Source organism: Symphalangus syndactylus, chromosome 5 (genome assembly GCF_028878055.3).
Source record: "Symphalangus syndactylus isolate Jambi chromosome 5, NHGRI_mSymSyn1-v2.1_pri, whole genome shotgun sequence".
NCBI classification, from domain to species: domain Eukaryota; kingdom Metazoa; phylum Chordata; class Mammalia; order Primates; family Hylobatidae; genus Symphalangus; species Symphalangus syndactylus.
This window is the reverse complement of record NC_072427.2, coordinates 130,335,814-130,357,311: the sequence shown is the minus strand read 5'-3', so window position 1 is coordinate 130,357,311 and position 21,498 is coordinate 130,335,814. Positions and strand designations below refer to the sequence as shown.

The 21,498-nt window shown below is 42.2% G+C and overlaps 1 protein-coding gene across 10 annotated transcripts in view; it reads left to right on the top strand.

The window, feature by feature from the left end:
• Nucleotides 1-16,737, top strand: part of GANC (glucosidase alpha, neutral C) — an 85,760-nt gene extending 69,023 nt beyond the window's left edge. For 5 of the 10 annotated variants that reach the window (XM_055278863.2, XM_055278861.2, XM_063639558.1 and 2 more), the window contains exons 17-25: nucleotides 345-446; nucleotides 1,611-1,854; nucleotides 2,609-2,673; nucleotides 5,307-5,383; nucleotides 7,982-8,056; nucleotides 10,326-10,439; nucleotides 11,702-11,814; nucleotides 13,635-13,738; nucleotides 14,339-15,969. In XM_055278863.2, coding sequence (XP_055134838.1) covers nucleotides 345-446; nucleotides 1,611-1,854; nucleotides 2,609-2,673; nucleotides 5,307-5,383; nucleotides 7,982-8,056; nucleotides 10,326-10,439; nucleotides 11,702-11,814; nucleotides 13,635-13,738; nucleotides 14,339-14,448 — 1,004 coding nt within the window. In that variant the 3' untranslated portion in view covers nucleotides 14,449-15,969. Of the gene's footprint in view, nucleotides 1-344; nucleotides 447-1,610; nucleotides 1,855-2,608; nucleotides 2,674-5,306; nucleotides 5,384-7,981; nucleotides 8,057-8,348; nucleotides 8,543-10,325; nucleotides 10,440-11,701; nucleotides 11,815-13,634; nucleotides 13,739-14,338; nucleotides 15,970-16,633 lie in introns of those variants that run through there. The other 5 variants (XM_063639559.1, XM_063639560.1, XM_063639561.1 and 2 more) reach the window with 3 other exon arrangements.
• The last annotated feature ends 4,761 nt before the right edge of the window (nucleotides 16,738-21,498 follow it).

The window sequence follows — 21,498 nt, the reverse complement described above, 5'->3', positions numbered from 1 at the left end:
GAACATGACTCCATCTAAAAAAAAAAAAAAAACCACATGTATTATATGCAAATTATATCTTAAAGTTGATTTTTCAAAGGGTTCCTCCTCTATCAGACCTAAATTATACTTCAAAAATAAGTGCAATTTCAGAATATTTTCCTAGAATGCTTGTTTTGTAGATTTTAATAACTTTTCACATTAGAAAATTGATACTTTTCATTGTAGAAAGTTAGAATTTATTTTAAGGCAAGAAATCGGTTTTCCTTTTCATTAAGTTGTCTTTTACAAATAAGGAATCTACATAGGAAATTGAACGCATAGGTTGATTTGTGATTTTAATACATTGTTGCTGGTGACCAAAGGTGCCGTGTGGACAGGCGACAACACAGCAGAATGGAGCAACTTGAAAATTTCTATCCCAATGTTACTCACTCTCAGCATTACTGGGATCTCTTTTTGTGGAGGTAAGATGAGTACTTTGAGGCTTGAAGTGCAAGGAAATAAAAAATGAGGGTGTTTTCATCAAAGCTGGATACAAATCCCTTCTCATTAGCTGTTGTGGGCAGACATAAATGTGGGAAAGAGAAAATGTGAGAAAGCGAAGACGAGCAGGTTAGAGAGGAGAGTGAAAGGCATGCCTCAGAGCTATTTCTGTCTGGTCTGTGTTGAGGACATGAAATCAAGTTGTCAGAAAGGGAGCCAGAGCCATTTTCTTATCACTTCCTTCCTAGACGTTCTTGATAACTAAGTTTCTCTTCCTGACAGCTATCTTTTCTTCTTGAAAGTGAGAAAAATAGAACTACAAGGAATTTAGCAGATCAGAAAGTCAGTCTTACAGAAATTCTTTTTACTCGGCAGATTTAAAATTCTGTGGCATATTTTAACTGTACTAAAACAAAAAGATATGCTTTTGAGAAAGATAAATTTAGTTAAAATAAGATTTTCCGATGGACTATCTTCCCTGCATCCTAAGAATTATCTGTAGATGAGAGATCTCAATGTGGAAGGGGCTCAAGATGACTGCAGTTCCAGCTGCTCCTTGTTTCCTGTAGGAGTAGAAGCAAATTAATATTCTTTTGATGCACGTGTTTTTATTGCATTGGTCCATGTACAATACAAGGAATATGTATATACCACTCAATGGCCCAGCATGGAATTCTATTCTGATAATCAGAACCTCTACTTCTGATTATCTGCTTCTCTTCAGTTCTTTCTGTTTTTATCTTAGTTCAGCTCTTGCTTCCAAAGGAAATCAGTTGCCAACCATCCCCCTCCAACACACACACACACACACACACACACACACACACACACACACAGTTATTTAATCAGGCAGACGTTTTTCAGTGTCTGGGTTATCTGGTTTGGGGAACATACAGGAATATTAATCTCGAAATAAAGCCTCTGACCTTTTGACAAGAAAGTAATATTCTAAGAGCCCATTGTCAGATCCCCAAACAGGCTGAATTATGTAGTAAGGGGTCACCTGTTTGAGGCCACGGCTTTATCCTGTCATTTGGACTGCATATACTGTGCTTTTCTCCTGTCGGTCTTCAAGACCTTAATTTCCCTGTGTGCATCATTTATTCAAAGCTTGGTTGCCTCACTTGGCCTTCTTTTGCTTCCAGCTGACATAGGCGGGTTCATTGGGAATCCAGAGACAGAGCTGCTAGTGCGTTGGTACCAGGCCGGAGCCTACCAGCCCTTCTTCCGTGGGCATGCCACCATGAACACCAAGCGACGGGAGCCCTGGCTTTTTGGGGAGGAACACACCCGGCTCATCCGAGAAGCCATCAGAGAGCGCTATGGCCTCCTGCCTTACTGGTATTCTCTGTTCTACCATGCACATGTGGCTTCCCAACCTGTCATGAGGTAAAAAAGCTTCATCCATTCAGGGACTCCAGCAACCAATCTGTAATAGAAGATCTCAGTGATTAAAGAATGCAGTAATTACAGTGATTTCAAGAGGAAGGTGAAGAAAAGCTACATGTTTAATCAAGTTTCAATAGGCTTATTGAGCAGCAGCGGTGAACAGGGTGCTGGCTGTTGGGGACACAGAAGATAAAAACTAGATCCTCTACTGCTTTCTGACTAAAGTGTGAATATTTGATAGGAGACAGAATAGAGATATTTCAAAGAAAAAGGAAGTGACTTTGTAATAAAATTCATTCAGTATTTAACCTATAAATATCTTCTCATGAAGAATAACTTATTTTCCCAGGCTTAGGCTTGAATCATATGAAAAAGAGTCTTGGCTCTTTGGCACGTTCCCATTTCCTTTGAATAGTTATAAAACTGGAAATAGGCCAAGGGTGGTGTCTCACACCTGTAATCCCAGCACTTTGGGAGGCTGAGGTGGGAGGATCATCTGAGGTCAGGAGTTTGAGACCAGCCTGACCAATATGGTGAAACCCTGTCTCTAAAAATACAAAAATTAGCTGGGCGTGGTAGTGTGTGCCTGTAACCCCAGCTACTTGGGAGACCGAGGCAGGAGAATCGGTTGAACCCAGGCTGCATTCCAGCCTGGGCAACAGAGCGAGATCCATCTAAAAACAAAACTAAAAATATAAGTGATTGATGGCAATAAGATGTCTATAATGTTAAAACAGTTTTTTTCTTTCCTCAGGCCTCTGTGGGTAGAGTTCCCTGATGAACTAAAGACTTTTCATATGGAAGATGAATACATGCTGGGTGAGCATTTCTGTTTTTTTTTTTTTGAGACGGAGTCTCACTCTGTCACCCAGGCTGGAGTGCAGTGATGCGATCTCGGCTCACTGCAACCTCCGCCTCCCGGTCTCAAGAAATTCTCTGCCTCAGCCTCCTGAGCAGCTGGGATTATATGTGCCCGCCACCAAGCCCGGCTAATTTTTGTATTTTTAGTAGAGACAGGGTTTCATCATCTTGGCCAGGCTGATCTTGAACTCCTGACCTCATGATCCACCCACCTCAGCCTCCCAAAGTGCTGGGATTACAGGCGTGAGCCAGTGGGCCTGGCCAAGCATTTCTTGATTGATTACAGTCATTATAAAAAGTGTAAATATGTTTTTATTATATTTTCTAATAAAAGAGCAATAAAAAAAGTTCCTAATTCCAAGAAAGACAAAAAATAAATAAAAATATAGGAAATTCCTTCACCAAAATTTCTTTTTTTTTTTTTTGAGACAGAGTCTTTCTCTGTCCCCCAGGCTGGAGTGCAGTGGCATGATCTCGGCTCACTGCAAGCTCCGCCTTCCGGGTTCACGCCATTCTGCTGCCTCAGCCTCCCGAGTAGCTGGGATTACAGGCGCCCGCCACCACACCCAGCTAATTTTTTGTATTTTTAGTAGAGACGGGGTTTCACCGTGTTAGCCAGGATGGTCTCGATCTCCTGACCTCATGATCCACTCACCTCGGCCTCCCAAAGTGCTGGGATTACAGGCTTGAGCCACTGCGTCCGGCCTAAAATTTCTAATGCATTATTAGTAGGATCATACCTCCATTCTGTTGTGATGTAGCATTTCTCATAGTATTGTTCTTGCTGACTTATTTGTGGATGTCATTTAGGATTCTTGTTCTGGGTTCACTCCTCTAATCCTGTGAGATCACTTCGGGGAAGGGAAGTACTAAAAAACAGCCCAGGTGGTGATAGTAAAAAGACCAGAAGAGCTTATTTCATATGCAATAATAGAATTTTTCTTTGGTTGACCTCTTCTTTGACAAAGATTAACTATCAAATCCAGAACATAGAATTTTATCAGCTTAGTAGCAGGGCTCAAGGAGCCAGGCTAAATATACTGTTCCCCAAAGGGTGAATCTCATTTCTGAGTTCTATTTTTTTTTTTTTTTTGAGATGGAGCCTCACTCCGTCACCCAGGCTGGAGTGCAGTGGTGTAATCTTGGCTCACTGCAACCTCTGCCTCCGGGGCTCAAGCAATCCTCCCACTTCAGCCTCCCGAGTAGCTGGGATCACAGGCGTGCGCCACTATGCCTGGCTAATTTTTTCTGTTTTTAGTAGAGATGGGGTTTTGTCTTGCTGCCCAGGCTAATCTCGAACTCCTGACCTCAGGTGATCCACCCGCCTCGGCCTTCCAAAGTGCTGGGATTACAGGTGTGAGCCACCATGCCCAGCCCCATTTCTGAGTTCTTTAAGTCTCCACTCATCATTAGGTCTCAGTTTAATAGTCACTGCCTTGGAGAAACTTCCCTGACCACTCCTTGTTTCCTTATACCTTATTCTACCTAGTAAAAATCAGCCCCTCTTATTATGTAACTTTCATTCCATTTTGTAATTTTGCCTCTTTTGGTATTTGTTTTAATTCTAATTAATTTGTAATTATTTTTTAATATTTGTTTTCACTAACTGTAAACTCCGTGAGGTCAGGAGCCACGCTTGTCTTATTGGCCACTATATCCCCAGAGCCTAGCATGGTGCCCAGCATGCTGTAGGCACTCAAAATAAGTATTTATTGAATAAAAGAGCAAAGTAGTAAGTGGGTGAATTTTACATACGTGTTGTGCCAAGGTCAAAGCAAATTTAATAATCCAGATTGCCTTTAAGAAAACTAGAGGCCAGGCATGGTGGCTCATACCTGTAATCCCAACACTGTGGGAGGCCGAGTATGAGATCGCTTAAATTGAGGAGTTTGAGATTAGCCTGGGCAATATAGCAAGACTCTGTCTCTACAAAAATTTTAAAAATTAGCTGGGCACGGTGGGTATGTGCCTGTCATCCTAGCTACTCAGAGGCTGAGGCTGGAGGATTACATGAGCCCAGTAGTTAGAGGTTGCAGTAAGCTGTGATTGCACTGCTGCACTCCCACTTGGGGAACAGAGTGAGACCCTGTCTCCTGTCTCTAAGAAAACAAAAAAAAAGAAAAAGAAAACTGCAGCATCTTTGATGATAACTCCAAGCAAGAGGTTCCGAGCACCCACACTGACCACACTTCTGGATAATAGTTGTGGGCTCCCCATCATCAGTGTCACTGACAGCAAACAGTGAAGCACTTGGAAAGGAGCAATGGGGGTGCTTTGACTACTGACACACTAGCAGTTAGACACAAAATGAGACCGATGGACTGTGTTAGAGTCCCTTCCTATAATCTCAGTATACCCAGAGTGCATTAATGACAGGTGATGACCTTTTTGAGCTCACCTCTTTGAGCGCCTGCCCTCTTTCTATTAGTGCATCTCTCTGACGAATCATTGGTTCAACTCAGTCTCTGCCTCTCCGAAGTTCACAGCTGGGAGGTCTGTAACACCATGATAGCTAGCACTCAGTTAAAGAGAAAGGAGATTTTTAGACCTCTTATAATGATACTCAACTTTATTTCCTCTCCATTACTTAGGGAATGCATTATTGGTTCATCCAGTCACAGAACCAAAAGCCACCACAGTTGATGTGTTTCTTCCAGGATCAAATGAGGTAAGAGTAATAACAAACAGCCACATATCTGATATGTCTCATATCTCTCATCCCTTCTTTTAGGAAAGAGATTTCTTCATCATGTGTTTGTGAACACACTCCAGATGACTATAGCAAGTAATGATTTTAATAAGTCATGACCACTGTCCTCAGAGGTCAAGAAACTTAATGGAAGAGAGGAGGGAGAAAGATGAATTGGTGAGGATTCCAAGGAGGATCAGAATGATTTTTAATCTTCACACTTTGACTAGTAAAAGTGAGTCCTGATAAACACACCGAGGCTTGGGGTAGGAAGAAATCTTCAGTCTGCTATGAGGTATCAAACTCTGGGGGAAAGCAGATATAAAGTGACTTTGCTTTTTGGTCTGGCTCTATCCGAATCCTGAGTTTTTGGTACCAAAAGCTGGTCTCAATACACTCTCTGAAGTGGGTAAAAAGTAAAAATAGTGACTCCCCTCCCAAATTCCTCTGCTCTTTTATTAGTTATTGTTACTAATTACTGTCTCAGGTATAAAATATCATCCTAGACCTGCTGGAGCCCAGGGCACTGAACCCAGGCAGGGCACAGGGGAGAGGAGGGAATACCGGCGGTCTGCAGGCAGAGAGCCATGGGTAATAAGAGCAGCCTCCAAAGACAGGCCACAGATAAATCCAGAGGGGCCAGGAGAAGAGCTGGAGCAAAACTCAGGTCACCAGACTAAGGGAGGAGGGTGTGGAAGGGAGAGCAGGAAGGAGACAGACCTTAGAGAGCATCCTTGAGCACTGGAGCATGCCACACGGTTCAGCAGGCAGGGGAAGAGCCATGCAGGTATGGAGCTGGCATGGGACTGCCAGGCCACATAGTCATGGACTGTCAAGGCAAGTGGCAAGGTAGCTGAGCCAGGCCACGCTGGCTGCTCAGTACTGTCAGGTGCTGGGCTGGCAACCCCATGAAACCACATCCAGCGCCATGCTCTCCCTCAACATAGCTTTACATGTTTGGTTGTTCTTTTAGTTTCTTGAGGCTTCTGTAACAAATTACCACAAACCTAGTGGCTTAAAACAACAAAACTTTATTCTCTCACAATTCTGGAGGCTTGAAGTCTGAAATCAGGGTGTCGTCAGGGTTGGTTTCTTCTGGAGGCCCTGAGGGAGAATCTGTTCATGCCTCCCTCTTAGCTTCTGGAGGTTGCCAGCAACCCTGGGCTTCCTTGGTTTGTAGCCATGTCACTGCAGTCTCACCTATCTTCACGTTGCCTTTTCCTCTGTGTGTCTCTGTCTCTTACAAGGACACTTGTGGTCACATTGAAGGCCCACCTGAATAATCTGGGATAATCTCCTTGTCTCAGGATCTTTAACTTAATCAAACCTGTGACCATAGAAGGTAATATTCATTCCTTCCAGGGATTGTGACGTGAATACATCTTTTTGAGGGGCGATGGTTCCACCTACTATGCTTGTCATTATTGACAGAACAATAACCAGGCTTCTCTCCAGAATGTTCATAAACTATGGTCTGTCCTCTTGGTTTCTCCAGTTATTTGGAGTTCTGAAGATGAGGGCTCTTTACTAAGGTTCCCCTGCCAAGTAGAAACCAGACGAAAAGGTTAAATGCAACAATTGCTGAATAAATGCCCTGCCAGATATTTTTGCTGAGAATTTCTCAAGTTGATTCCAGCAAAAGTGGTGGGTTCCCATTAAGAGGAACTGGCTCCCTTTCCGACTTAGTCAAGAGTTTTATTCGTGATCTGTCATCATTCCAAACACATCGTTGTGAGTGTGTATTATGTTCCTTCAGCACTATTTCCTGGACTGTTCTGTGATTGTTTCTCTTGCTTCACAAACTTGCCGTATAAAGGATGTGGTAATCCCTGGAGGTGAACTTGCAAAATAGACTCCAGGGCTGCCAGAAAGTGTACTGAGCTAGAAGAAAGAAAAAGATGTTTGTTTTCATTCTGCTTCTGATGATACCTTAAGAATTTATCCCATCAAATTACTTTAGAGACCTTATTGGTACTTCAGCAACTAAACCCCCTTGATAGATAGCAACCTTATCCTTGAATTGTGCTTTGTTTAAAAAAAAAAAAGATACTATAATAGTAATTCAAGTTTCCATTTGTTGTCTTCCCAGATATGTTTCCTTCTCTGATGCTTCCGTTTCTCCTGCCTCTTTTGTAATTGATTTGCCTGCAAAGTGCTTGTCTTCTTTGTTGTTGTTTTTTTCTTTTCTCCATCACCTCTTTCACTACTAGAAGCATTAAGTTTTTATAAGCCAAATGGATTATAAGATCCATGAGGACAGGAACTATGTCTTTTCTGTTCAGTCATGTATATTCAGCACCTGGCACAGTGCTGGGCACATGGTAGATTGTTCAATCGGTAGCTTTTGGATGAATAGAAAACAAATGGCCTTTTAGTTAAATTAATCAGCCATAGTCCTTTGGGATCTTCTTAAAAGCGCATATTCTTCCTAACTTCTACCCAATGTATTTTTTAAGTTATATTTATTTTAGCTTTCTGGTTATTTGAAATCCAGGTAAGTAGATATTTTGCTGACTAATGAAATGGTGAGCAGAGTTGCTTATGTACTCTTTTTTACTGGACTCCATTACTTTCTAGGTCTGGTATGACTATAAGACATTTGCTCATTGGGAAGGAGGGTGTACTGTAAAGATCCCAGTAGCCTTGGACACTGTAAGTTATTTTCAGACTACTATTTTTACCTATCGTGCTCTATTGGTCGGCTAGGGCTGCCATGACAAAATACCACAGACTGGGTGGTTTTACCCAACAAACTTATTTTCTTGAGGTTTTGGAGGCTGGAAGTTCCAGATCAAGGTGCCAGCTGATTCCGTTCCTGGTGAGGGACCTTTTCCTGGCCTATAGACTGCTACCTTCTTGCTGTGCCTACACATGGTAGAGAGAGATAAAGAGAAGGTGCTGTCTCAGTTCTCTTCTTACAAGGACACTGTTCCTATCGTTTCAGGACCCCATCCTTATGACCACATTTTTAACCTTAGTTAACTCCATAAAGGCCCGATCTCCAAATATCTCAGGCTTGGGGATTCACCATATGAATTTGAGGGAGATACAAACTTTCAGTCCATAATGTGTTCCCCTGTAAAAAGAACCAAGGATGCTAGTGTTCTGCACAATAGCACATACGCATAAAGACAGAAGGTAGGTCCGGGGGTGCCTAGTGCTGGGGCAGAGGAGGGTTAAGGAGTCATGGGGAATGACTGTAAACTGCTCCAGGGTTTCTTTTTGGGGTGATGAAAATGCCATAAAATTGATTGTGGTGACGGTTGCCTGACTCTGAATATGCTGAAAACTGTTTAATTGTATACTTTAAATTGGTGAGTTGTATGGTATATGAATTCTATCAAAGCTGTAAAATGTGAGAAGAAAAGAGTTAAAAATCACATCTACTCTGATTTCACAGAATGAGACATCAGAGACAAACACAGCTCTTCTCCGTATGTTTACATTTGCATGTCTAAGAAGAACAAAAACACTGAAAACAGAAAACATGGTAGTCACCATATGTGCCATCTGGAATGTCATTCTACAGGATTAAGGCAAAAAACAGGAGTTTTCAGTTGTAATCCTGGGCCCAGGGGAATGCATCAGTGATGATGTTAAAATCAAAGTGGTCCATCCAGGCTATCTTGAGTTTCTAAAGGGAACTTTCTTTCTACACCTGAATTGCAACCACTGCCACACTACCATAGGCCCAAAGTAGTGTGAAGATTAATAAATAGATACTGATGTTATTTTGTAAACCATCAGCAGCAATATTAACCCCATTATTTAAAAAAAAATAGTTTCAGATATCAACTTTCAGATCTAGAAGAGAACTTAACAATCATCTACTCTAATCCCTCACACAGGTAAAAAACCCTGAGATTCAGAGAAGTTAAATTATTTGTCCAGGAACACAGCAAACTTGTGGCAGAACTGAGACAAGCCCCCAGGTGCATTCCCTTGGGCTGGACTCCCATTCTAGAACCCATTTCACTCTAACTTAATGGCCTTGTTCTTTGAAAAAAAAAAAAAAGAAGAGAGAGATTGGCCAGTGAGGGAGGAACATGTGTGGGGAGATGGAAGTGCTTTACTTCTCGGTGCCAAGGCAAGTTAAGCAGAGGTGGGACATCTGAACTACTGAGTCCTCAGTCTCAACTTCATGTATGTTCTTGTACTGTCCTGCATGCTCATTCTTGAGTCAGAGCAAAGCACAAGCCCTTCTGTGACACAGGCACCTTCCTTACAGGAGGCGGGAAACCTACCCAGGCATTGCTACCTGGAGTGCCATTCCAGAAGACTCATAGTTATGGGACTGTTGTTAGGGTCTCTTAAAGTACCCTTGGTGGTCTCTAATGTAACAGCAGCAGTTTCACAGATTTACCCTCAGAATTGGGTCAGTCATCCAGGTAATCCACAGAAACAGGGAGCAAAAGGGGACAGGTTGCAGTGAGTGAGGACAAAAGTCATCTGCCCAAACCAAGAAACCACCATCAGTTATACATACACACATACACAGACTTCTGGGCCCACTCACACAGACAGAAAACTTCACTCTTTAGCAGGGTTCTAGAAATAAGCATGTATATACTACACTGATAGGAAAATTTTAAATACAAAATAGGAAAAGCCACTTATAGGATGGGCAGAAAGGAATTCATCACTTAAGAGGAAAAAACAGCAAAGACAGATAGAGATAACAAACCAATGAATGGTGGGAAGTTTCCCTAATAATTAAAAAATGGACCATTCTTCAGCATTAGAGCTCTTTTCCTTTTAATGCCAGGACCCCCATATTTGCCATCTCTGTGCCCCAAAATTTATTTTGCCTACAAATCCGTACTTGTAGAGTGTGAATTTTATAAAATGAAATATTTTTAAATTCTACCTTGAAATTTTCTTATATGAATACTGCTTCTCTGAGCGTGCTGCTGTGTTACAGATTCCAGTGTTTCAGCGAGGTGGAAGTGTGGTACCGATAAAGCCAACTGTAGGAAAATCCACAGGCTGGATGACTGAATCCTCCTATGGACTCCGGGTTGCTCTAAGCACTAAGGTATTTGGTAAATCTGTTACCCGTTTTGTTTCTACTCTTTCTTTACAGTGATAGCCTTTTGAGTGTGTGACACTATGTAAAAGTGGTGAGCTCCATCTGTGAGATAGGTGCTCCTGACATTTATCTAGAAATCAAGGTTTGAATCATTTCTGAATCACTGTTCAGCTTGTCTGCCTTCCTTGGAATTGTTCTTAAGGGAACTCTTGAGATCTAGGAATGACAGAAATGTTCCTCTTGGGCACTGTGACTGTTGGTGCTCTTCAACTTGACATTGATTACTACTGGAGTGAATGCTTTTTGGGCCCTAGACAGCCTTCCCACATGGATTAGCCCTGAAACCCAGTCTCCCATAAAATGGTACCCATGTCTATGCACCATTTCAGAGATCCCAGTCCCAACCAGTGATTTCTTATCAGGTAGCTCCAACAACTAAAACCCCCTTGGGCAAAGCCTGGGAGGATCCAGAAATGATGTGTCCTTTTCAGAAGATTTTTTAAGCCCAGTGAGGCCTGTAGCAGATTCCTCTCCTGTCCATTTGTTCAAATCTAGTACAGAGCCAAACGAACACCAACCCTTACTCTTACTATATTAATACTTACTTGCATTGATATCAATATTATAAAATAATTCAGTTGTAGGGTTTTTTTTTCCCTGTCTTTTTCACTGGCATGTCTTCTTGGGCCAAACTGTGGGCCCCAGACCCATGTGAGGCCCCAGAATAAATTCAGAAGACTAGCGATCCATAGCATATCAGGCGTTATCAATAATAGTAAACTGCTACCTGGAGTGCTGCGGCATTGTTTGACATGTAAAAGGGGTCTTCCTACTAAAAATAAAAATAAATTTAAAAAAAGGAACCAGATACCATTCTCTAAGTGGAGAGTCTTCTAAAGGTAGTTGATCTCATCTATTATGTATTTTTTTTTTAACATCGTTGTCATTCAGTGAACTTTCTTGGCCTTGTTGTCACATTCTGGTGGAGTATTTTCAGGGGATCCACTTATACCACTGAACATACTTCATAGTTTAAATTCTTTGAACAAAGCCTAACTCTTTGTGTTCCTCTTATGTGACTTTCCTGTTGTTTTACTATCTACTCAGGAGTGATTGGCTATTGAGTATGTTAGGTATTTATACGACTACTTTATATAGCTTGAATTTTTCACAAACTTTTTACTCTATTGTTACTCTTTAGGAGCTGACATTCTTTTCCTATAAAGCTATCATATAAGCACATTCTGTCTCTGTGATTCATTCTCCAGGGTTCTTCAGTGGGTGAGTTATATCTTGATGATGGCCATTCATTCCAATACCTCCACCAGAAGCAATTTTTGCACAGGAAGTTTTCATTCTGTTCCAGTGTTCTGATCAATAGGTAATGGCAGCTAAAGAAACTGTTTGTTTTCTTAAGTAAATCACACTATCCGTTTGGCATCCTCAAATGCGCAGGTATGTTTTAGGGTACTATTTAAAGAAATGAATGGTGAAGGCCGTTTCTGGAATATTTTTCTTTTCTTTTCTTTTTTTGAGACAGAGTCTCATTCACTCTGTCGCTCAGACTAGAGTGCAGTGGTGTGATCTCAGCTCACTGCAACCTCCACCTCCTGGGTTCAAGTGATTCTCCTGTCTCAGCCTCCCAAGTAGCTGGAACTACAGGCATGCACCAACACACCCGGCTAATTTTTGTATTTTTAGTAGAGACGGGGTTTCACCATGTTAGCTAGGCTGGTCTCGAACTCCTGACCTCAGGTGATCCACCCACCTCAGCCTCCCAAAGTGCTGGGATTACAGGTATGAGCCACCATGCCTGACCCATTTCTGGAGTATTTTTCAACCACTCTACCATGAATGATCCTCCTTTATTGTCTTTACCTTCCTTTCCCCCACTTTTTTTTTTTTTTTTTTTCTTTTGAGATGGAATTTCACTCTTATTGCCCAGGCTGGAGTGCAATGGCACGATCTCAGCTCGCCACAACCTCTGCCTCCCAGGTTCAAGCGATTCTCCTGCCTCAGCCTCCCAAGTAGCTGGGATTACAGGCATGCACCACCACGCCCGGCTAATTTTGTATTTTTAGTAGAGACAGGGTTTCTACATGTTGGTCAGCCTGGTCCCGACCTCAGGTGATCTGCCCACCTCGGCCTCCCAAAGTGCTGGGATTACAGGCGTGAGCCACTGCGCCCATCCCCCCAACTTTCTAAAAAATAAAAAAGGACTTAATTTAAGCTCCCACTAATTCCATTCATTCATCCATTCACCAATTCACTAAATATCTGATTTATTACAATTTGATTATAATATCCAAGTCACATTTGTAACTTTTGTGTTCTTCAGTTATTTTTCAAATAACTTGTTAAAGAGAGCCTGATTTGGCCACTAGTTAGCTGTTCCTTGGTACACAGAGTCGTCTTTTTTTTTTTTTTTTTTTGAGACAGAGTTTTGCTCTTGTCGCCCAGGCTGGAGTGCAGCGGCATGATCTCAGCTCACTGCAACCTCTGCCTCCCAGGTTCAAGCAATTCTCCTGCCTCAGCCTCCTGAGTAGCTGGGATTACAGATGCCCACCACCATGCCTGGCTAATTTTTTGTATTTTTTTAGTAGAGACGGGGTTTCGTCATGTTGGGCAGGCTGGTCTCGAACTCCTGACCTCAGGTGATCCGCCCACGTTGGCCTCCCAAAGTGCTGGGATTACAGACATGAGCCCCCATGCCCAGCCGAGTCGTCTTTTTTTATTATTATTATTATTTTGAGAAGGAGTCTCACTTTATCACCCAGTCTGGAGTGCAGTGATGCGATCTCAGCTCACTGCAACCTCCACCTCCCAGGTTTGGGGGATTCTCGTGTCTCAGCCTCCCAAGTAGCTGGGACTACAGGCACCCACCACCACTCCTGGCTAATTTTTGTATTTTTAGTAGAGACAGGATTTTGCCATGTTGCCCAGGCTGGTCTTGAACTCCTGGCCTCAAGTGATCTGCCCACCTCGGCCTCCCAAAGTGCTGGGATTACAGGCGTGAGCCACCGTGCCTAGGTCTTTTATCATCATCTTTTATTATCTCTTCATCCTAGTAATATGACTCCTATATGGTTCATGCTTTCAAGGGACAGATGGGAGAGGAACTCACAAGGTTGGACATGTTGAACTGGTGGCCACTTCAAACCCCCATCCCTCTCCTTTTAATACTGTTTGTATCTATTCCAGTTCTGCTGACCAGAGGGGTCATTATCCCAGCAAGTGCGTGGTGGAGCAGATCTTGGTCTTAGGCTTCAGGAAGGAGCCATCTTCTGTGACTACCCACTCATCTGGTGAGAAAGCAGTCCATTCTTCTCACCATTTGTTTTTATAAACAGAAGCATCTGCAGTGAGATGATTAGTCCCCAAACAGACATAATATGCTGAACCTGATTGGACTGTGTGCTTTCAGGTAGAGGCGAAATATACTAGTCTGTAGAATAAATGAGGCCATCTCGCTTCTCTTCATGAATTGATCTTTCTGCTCACTTTTAAAGTTTTTCTAAGGAAACTTATTTGGGGCTTGAAATAATATCATAGCTTCTCTGAATATTTGTTTAAACTATAGCTGCCTGAAGACCTGAAGAATCCTACTTATGTGTTTGGAGTTTATGAAAGGGCAGGATGGGACTTACATCCTTCCTTGCTTCCTAAAGTTCTTGGACAAATTTATTTGTTCCTTACGGTTTCTTTTCAACCAATCTTGCGGTCAAAACAATGAAGTTTTCCACGTTTCTAAAACTTCGTGGAAGTTCATGGGTAAAAGTGCTATTAATTTGGAGTGGGGTATAAGGTCTTATGATACAGTGAGAAAACATTTCAGATTTGGAGAAAAGACTTTTCCCTTCTAGAGATTCATCACAATTTCCCTCTTTTATTGTCTTGCTATTTAGATGGTAAAGATCAGCCTGTGGCTTTTACGTATTGTGCCAAAACATCCACCCTGAGCCTGGAGAAGCTCTCGCTCAACATTGCCACTGACTGGGAGGTCCGCATCATATGACAAAGAACTGCCCCTGGTGACGTGAGCAGGGACCTGCCTGCCCCTTTCAACCTTTCCCCTCGCCTTTTTTGAGATTTTTGCTGCAATCTGTTTGCCTTCCCTGAATCAAAATAATCTTTCATTCATCACCATTATACTAATGAACAATAGATTTCATGTTTTAAAATTTCAGATTTTACATATTAAGATGTACTAACAATATTCCTTGTATCAAACATCTCCTTTTCTCCTGGATACGTAGCCCTGAGACATTTATAGCGTTTGGGAGTCTTCTGTTGCTTCCATTCCTTGAGCAGGGCTGCGTGGGTCTGTTTTAATGTGGGCCGAGCCTACCTGGGCAGCCCATTTGCCAGGGCTTGCCTCAGGCCATGCAGCATTGGCACTCTGGCTGCAGCAGCTGAGTTGCTCAAGGCCAGTCTCCAAGTGGACAGCAGCCTCTGGTACTCCCCCGAGTTATCTTCCACCCACATGGACTGGGCAAAGCAGCCCTCTTCTGTGTGCACAGCATACGCTGCAGCAGTGGGAGTTACTCTCCCCTAGAGATCGACTTGGCAGCATGAAGGATTCTTTTCTCTTTCATGCTTCTCAGGCTCAGTAGTTTCTAATTAATCTTAAAATCCATGTCTTTTAAATTGTTTTTTTAATTAAGTGCTGTTTACTAACCAAATAATGTTTATAACATGAGTAAGCTATAATTAATAACAATGAAATAAATACCCATGTACCCACCACTGGACTTCAGAAGTAGAACTCATGACTGGGACTAGGATGAGGCAAGGGAGGCCCTGGCCTTGGGCACAAAATGTAAGGGATGCCAAAAAATACAGTAATCAAAATAAGTAATATTTCAATCCAATATTTTTAAAAATCAAAATGCAAAAAAACCATGATGAACAAAATATTAAAATTTAAAATAAAGACAGGATTAGTATTACTGAGTTTTCCTTTTGTCCCAGGCTCTAATATGGCTTGGCATGGGGCAGAACATTACAACATACCAGTTGTGTCATGGTGCCCAAGGCTCCGCAGACCTCAGTGGCTCCCTGCTGCCTGCCACAGCATCTGTTTTGGCAGCCTCAACTCCTCAGCATTCCTCAACACTCACCTCTTCTTATCAGGCTTCCTCCACTTAGCAACTTGCTAACGGCCACCTCTGTGCCTTCTGATCCCTGGGCGCCAATATCCTCCTGCCCTTACCATCCTTCCAGGCCCAACTCAAATCCCACTTTCCCATGAAGCCTAACTACGTGAACACCCCTACCCCCATACCCATTAGCAGTGATTTTGCCCTTCCCTGTAATGCTGTCCCACTTATAACTGTGCTCTACTTAGCATTCTCAGGGATCATACCTTAATGTTTTCAGTATGTCTCCGTTCTCCTACTAGATTGTATGTCCCTCAAGAGCATGTTCTATTTCTCTTCTATCTGACAGGGCACTATTATACCTGACTTTCAGTAACTGTTAGCTGTGATTGGTTAGCTGGTGGATTTAATTGATTAAAAAATTACAATTGAACGTATTTCCATCTGATTTACTTTTCTGATACAAGATTCTTCCCAAAGGCAATCAACATTGTGCATTTCCTTGTGGACACATTTCATAGTATGAGTTGAGATTTGAGCTCTGCACCATATGTAAGCTCACAGAGACCTGCACAGATTCTTTGCTCCTATTTCTGTGTTTTGGAGTTGAGAAGAAAGGAGCAACCTTATATTAGCTGAAGCCATGGTGCCTATCTTCAAATTTCCCTTGCCAACCTAAAATAAAACTTAGCCAGAAGACTGGGTGCTCCTCCCTAATATAAATGATATAGCATTTAAAGTTGAATAAGAACTATCTTTAGGTCAACATTTATTGCACATCTAGTCTTCCGTTTAAAATATTGTTGGAGGAATGGAGCAGTAACTAGTAGAGTAAGTTAATGAGGAACTGCTATGTTTTGACCCAAATCTATATTGAAACATTTGGCTAGAGACAAGTGGAGAGAGCCTGGGTGTTTTTAATGGTTTTCTGCTCTTATTGCTTCTCACACTTTACCTACCTCCCATTTTTGAATTTGTGTACCAGAGAGCAATATGGGGCTGAGTTGGCCTACAGGTATTAAGTTACTTTTTTGTGGCTAATTCTTAATATGGTTTCAAGGAAAGTGGATTTTATATAAGAAATTTTATTCATTTCAACAGGGTTCCTAAAAAAGCTCTAAAATGAATGCATAGTGTCTTAACTTCAAGATGTAAATGTCAAGGAATGAGTTGGCAAATCAGTTTAAAAACACAGACTACCCAACAGAAAAATGTAAGTATAATCTTTCAGGATGGCAATCTGGCAACAATATAAAAAATATTTTAATTTTAATAAAAATACGTGAGGTCTCACTATGTTGCCAAGGCTAGTCTTGAACTCCCAGACTCAAACGATCCTCCTGCCTTGACCTCCCAAAGTGCTGGGGCTATAGGCATGAGCCACTGTGCCCGGCCTTACCTCCTCTCTTGGGACAGTTGGCAACATTGGAATGGGATCTTTTGATTACATGGTAATTTTTTTACTTTTGAGCATTGTATTAGGATCATATAGAAGAATTTTCTTGGTTTTAAGAAAAATACAATTCTGGAGTTTGGTTTGTGTGCAGAATTCCTTCACTTTGTCACATCCTTTTCACTATCAAGGCATCAAAATGATAAGCAGCAGAAACACAGTCAAAGCACATAAACACTGGGAGTTGAATAGTTTTTAGCTAATTAACCACTCTGCCTAAAAGCCTTAGTAATGAGATTCCTAGGATTTCCACCTACCAAACCCTTGAAGGGCTACTCTAGACTGAAATAACTTCTCAGGCCAGGGGGTAGAAAGCCATCAGCAACTCCACTGGAAACAGGCTATCATATTAGCCACTGACAATGGAGGCCATATAGCTAGCATTCTAGGAGAAATAACAGAGACATTGGCATCTTATATCAGATCTGCTTGTCTCATGACAAGCCTTGCTAAAGGCTATAGTGCCACACCAAGACTTGCCAGAATTAGACAGCTGCTTCTTTTTTTTTTTTTTTTTTTGAGACAGAATCTCGCTCTGTCACCCAGGATGGAGTGCAATGGCACGATCTCGGCTAACTGCAACCTCTGCCTTCCGGTTCAAGCGATTCTTCTGCCTCAGCATCCTGAGTAACTGGGATTACAGGCGTGTGCCACCAGGCCCAGCTAATTTTTGTATTTTTAGTAGAGATAGGTTTTCACCATGTTGGCCAGGCTGATCTTGAACTCCTGACCTCATGTGATATGCCCGCCTCTGCCTCCCAAGGTGCAACAGCTGCTTCTTGACAGTTGTTTCCACCCAGGCCAATGGTATTAGATTGCTGTCCAATCAGAGCCCAGGGAAAGGGAGCCTGACTATTTACATGCAAGGATACAGAGATCTTATGCCTAATTCACATCAATTAAATCTTAGTCATGCATTTACTTCCAAGAAAATCAAGAGACCTGGAGTCTAGTTTGCCTCTACAGTGAACTGGCTGAGTGATCTTGGCCATAACATTTAACCTTTCTGGGCTTTGTTAAAGAAAAGAGATAATCTCTAGACTGGGTGCAGTGGCTCACACCTGTAATCCCAGCACTTTGGGAGGCCAAGGCAGAGGGTTCAGTTGAGTTCAGGAGTTCGAGACCAACCTGGCCAATATGGTGAAGCCCCGTCTCTACTAAAAATATAAAAATTAGCAGGGCATGGTGGCACATGCCTGTAATCTCAGCTATTCAGGAGACTGAGGCAGGAGAATCGCTTGAACCCGGGAGGTGGAAGTTGCAGTGAGCTAAGATTGCACCAGTGCACTCCAGCCTGGTGACAGAGAGAGACTCCATCTAAAAAAAAAAAAAGAGGGAGAGATAAGCTCTAAAATTTTGAGTTTTCTGATACTTAACTGTCAAAATACAGCAGATATCTCAAGTTTCCTCAGTTGTAAAATGGAATTAGTGAAACTTGCAGAGTTTTTCTACAAATTTAAAATATCTTATGTGTACAGAAAGAGAAAAATAGTAACATTGCCAGGGAGAAACCCAGTAAACATCACTTTAGGCAAGTGATCAAAGTTGACATCACCTGTGATAAAACCTATCAATATCGTATAACCCCAAATATGGTTTGAGGAGGTAGCCATGTCACTTCTGTGACAGTCTTCCCCTAAATACATAACCTCAGTCTAATCATCTGAAAAATATCAGAGAAACCCAAATTTAGGGTCATTCTACAAAAACCTGACAAGTACTCTTCAAAAGTGTCAAGGTCATGAGAGACAAAGACTGTGGAATGATCAGAGACTGGAGGACACTAAGGACTTCTATCTTTGCAACTCTTTTGTAAGTCTAAAATTATTTTAAAATAAAACATTTTTTAAAGGTCTCTGTGAAGTGGCTAGCTGCCAGTAGGCACTTAATGAATGAGAGGTATTATAATGATAAGCAAAGACATTGCTTCCAATAGTGTTAGAAATCAAAGAAATGCTTCTTGGTGGAAAAGACAGAGCCATTAGTTGGCAATGCTGTGCAACAGAAACCATTCCAGCCACAGATATTACATGACAGTGGGTGAAATATGTTATAAAAACTAGTTCTTTATCCTTGAAGGGGCTTCTGGGAATTGAAATGTGCAGCTGTTTATGTGTTCATTATCTGCCCTTTGTTCCTGGGCTCGAGTTGGACTTCTCCCTGATAGCATTGGTTTCCACAGCTGTGCCATTGAATAAACCTTGAGTTTGGACCTGTTCATCTGAGAGAATGTTTTATCCACAACAACTAACAGAGCAAAATGAATGGCACCTTGCCCTTTCTGTGTTTGATATGCCCACCCTGCTCTGACAAGAGGCTCGCTGCTGTCACACACTTCAGTTAGTTACTCACAGATAGTGCTGGCTGAGACAGCTGAGGAAAGAAAGCTCAGTGGGTATGTGGCCCAGGACAGCTCCTTCTCCTGGAGCAGATCAGCAGAGAAACTTTTATTGCACTGGCAAAGCCAGAAGGGTAAGAAATTCCTCTTTGCATAGGAAAATTTCATTCACCAGATATATAACACGTATTTATTAAGGGCCTTCTAAACCTGAGAGGGAAATGGGAACCCACTTCCCAGCCACACGGTCTTATGGGCAAATGGGAAGTTAAATAAGCAAAAACAATAAAGTGTGGGTCAGTGCTCTGAATTTCAGGGTGGGATAGAATGCTAGGCTGGGACCCAAACTTATGACAGTGGGGGAAAGAAACCCCACCTTTGCTGTCTGTGCCACTGGTGACTTTGAGGGTGGAAGTCAGTCTTTTTGGTGCAGGCAGATAGGCCAGCCTCTGATTGGAGATGCTGCATACCACATGAGCCTGGGCAGATTATACCCATTCCTGTGCTGTCCACATAGCAGATATTCAGTTAATGCCCATTGAGTGAATGCTGATTTGCGTCAGTGAGTAAATGTATCATTCAACCTGATCTAACTCCAAAGTAATATTAAATTCAGGTCTTCTCTAACAACACCGTTTATTGAGTGCTTAAGAAAATCCTGGCACTGTGTTAAATGTATTACATAAATTATTTAATTGTTACAAAAACCTAATAACAGAATGACTGTAATTGTACCTGTTTTATAGGTGAGAAATCTGAGACAGAAAGGAAGAAATAACTCACCTAAAGTTACACAGGCAAAGCCAGTAAGGGGCCAACCTGGACTTTGAACCAAGGTGGTCAGTCACCAGAGACCACTGTCCTCTATTCTGCCTCTCCAAGACTAGTAAAAAGCCCTGGGCATTTTCTTGGAGGGACAGATGGCTAGGCTGATGGTTCCTGCAAGCCCAGACATAGAGTTCTTCAAAGCCGCAATCCCAGGGATCAGGAGGCTGATAGTACTCCCTATTTTACCTGTCACTTCCCACCTTCTTCCATAGCCTCTAATCTTGGATTATTGAGACTGGTCGCATGGGAACAGGCATGACTGCAGCCTAGGACATGCCTCCACTCTGCCATACTTGAAATGTGGTCATCTCCTTATAGCCCAGGGAGCAGCTATTGTGGGTAGAAGACAAGGTGGAAGCCAGGCAGGCACTTCCCTTCCCCAGAGCCACTTATGCTCTCATCTAAGAGCCCTGAAACCAGGTGTGACATCCCAGGACTTGACAGGCCGTCTGGTTCAGTATCTAATTCCAACTTCTGTCTCAGATGCCTAATGTGGCATAGCTGAATGAGTCAACATATAACCTGTACAGTAAGTCCTTACTTAACATCATTGATAGGTGCTTGTAAACTGTGACTTTAACCAAAACATACTGTGTGCTATAGGGACTTAACTCTTGTTTATATCAGTTATATACCCCCAAATATGGTTTGAGGAGGTAACCATGTCACATCTGTGACAGTCTTCCCCTATAACCTCAGTCTAATCATGTGAAAAATATCAGAGAAACCCAGATTTAGGGTCATTCTACAAAAACCTGACAAGTACTCTTCAAAAGTGTCAAGGTCATGAGAGACAAAGACTGTGTAATGATCAGAGACTGGAGGACACTAAGGACTTCAAGTAAGGCAGGTTTAGAAGGCCCTTAATAAATACGTGTTATATATCTGGTGAATGAAATTTTCCTACGCAAAGAGGAATTTCTTACACTTCTGGCTTTGCCAGTGCAATAAAAGTTTCTCTGCTGATCTGCTCCAGGCGAAGGAGCTGTCCTGGGCCACATACCCACCGAGCTTTCTTTCCTCAGCTGTCTCAGCCAGCACCATCTGTCAGTAACTAACAGAAGTGTGTGACAGCAGCGAGCCTCTTGCCATATACATATACAGCCTACTGTATGGTGAAACCGTTTCCTGGTTTCACTATACAGTACATCATTTTGCTTAAAGTCACAGCTTACAAGAACCTATTGATGACATTAAGTGAGGATTTTCTGTGCTCAGGTGCACTTTTTTTTTTTTTAAGACGGAGTCTCGTTCTGTCACCTGGGCTGGAGTGCAGTGGTGCGATCTGGGTTCACTACAACCTCTGCCTCCTGGGTTCAAGTGATTCTTCTGTCTCAGCCTCCCAAG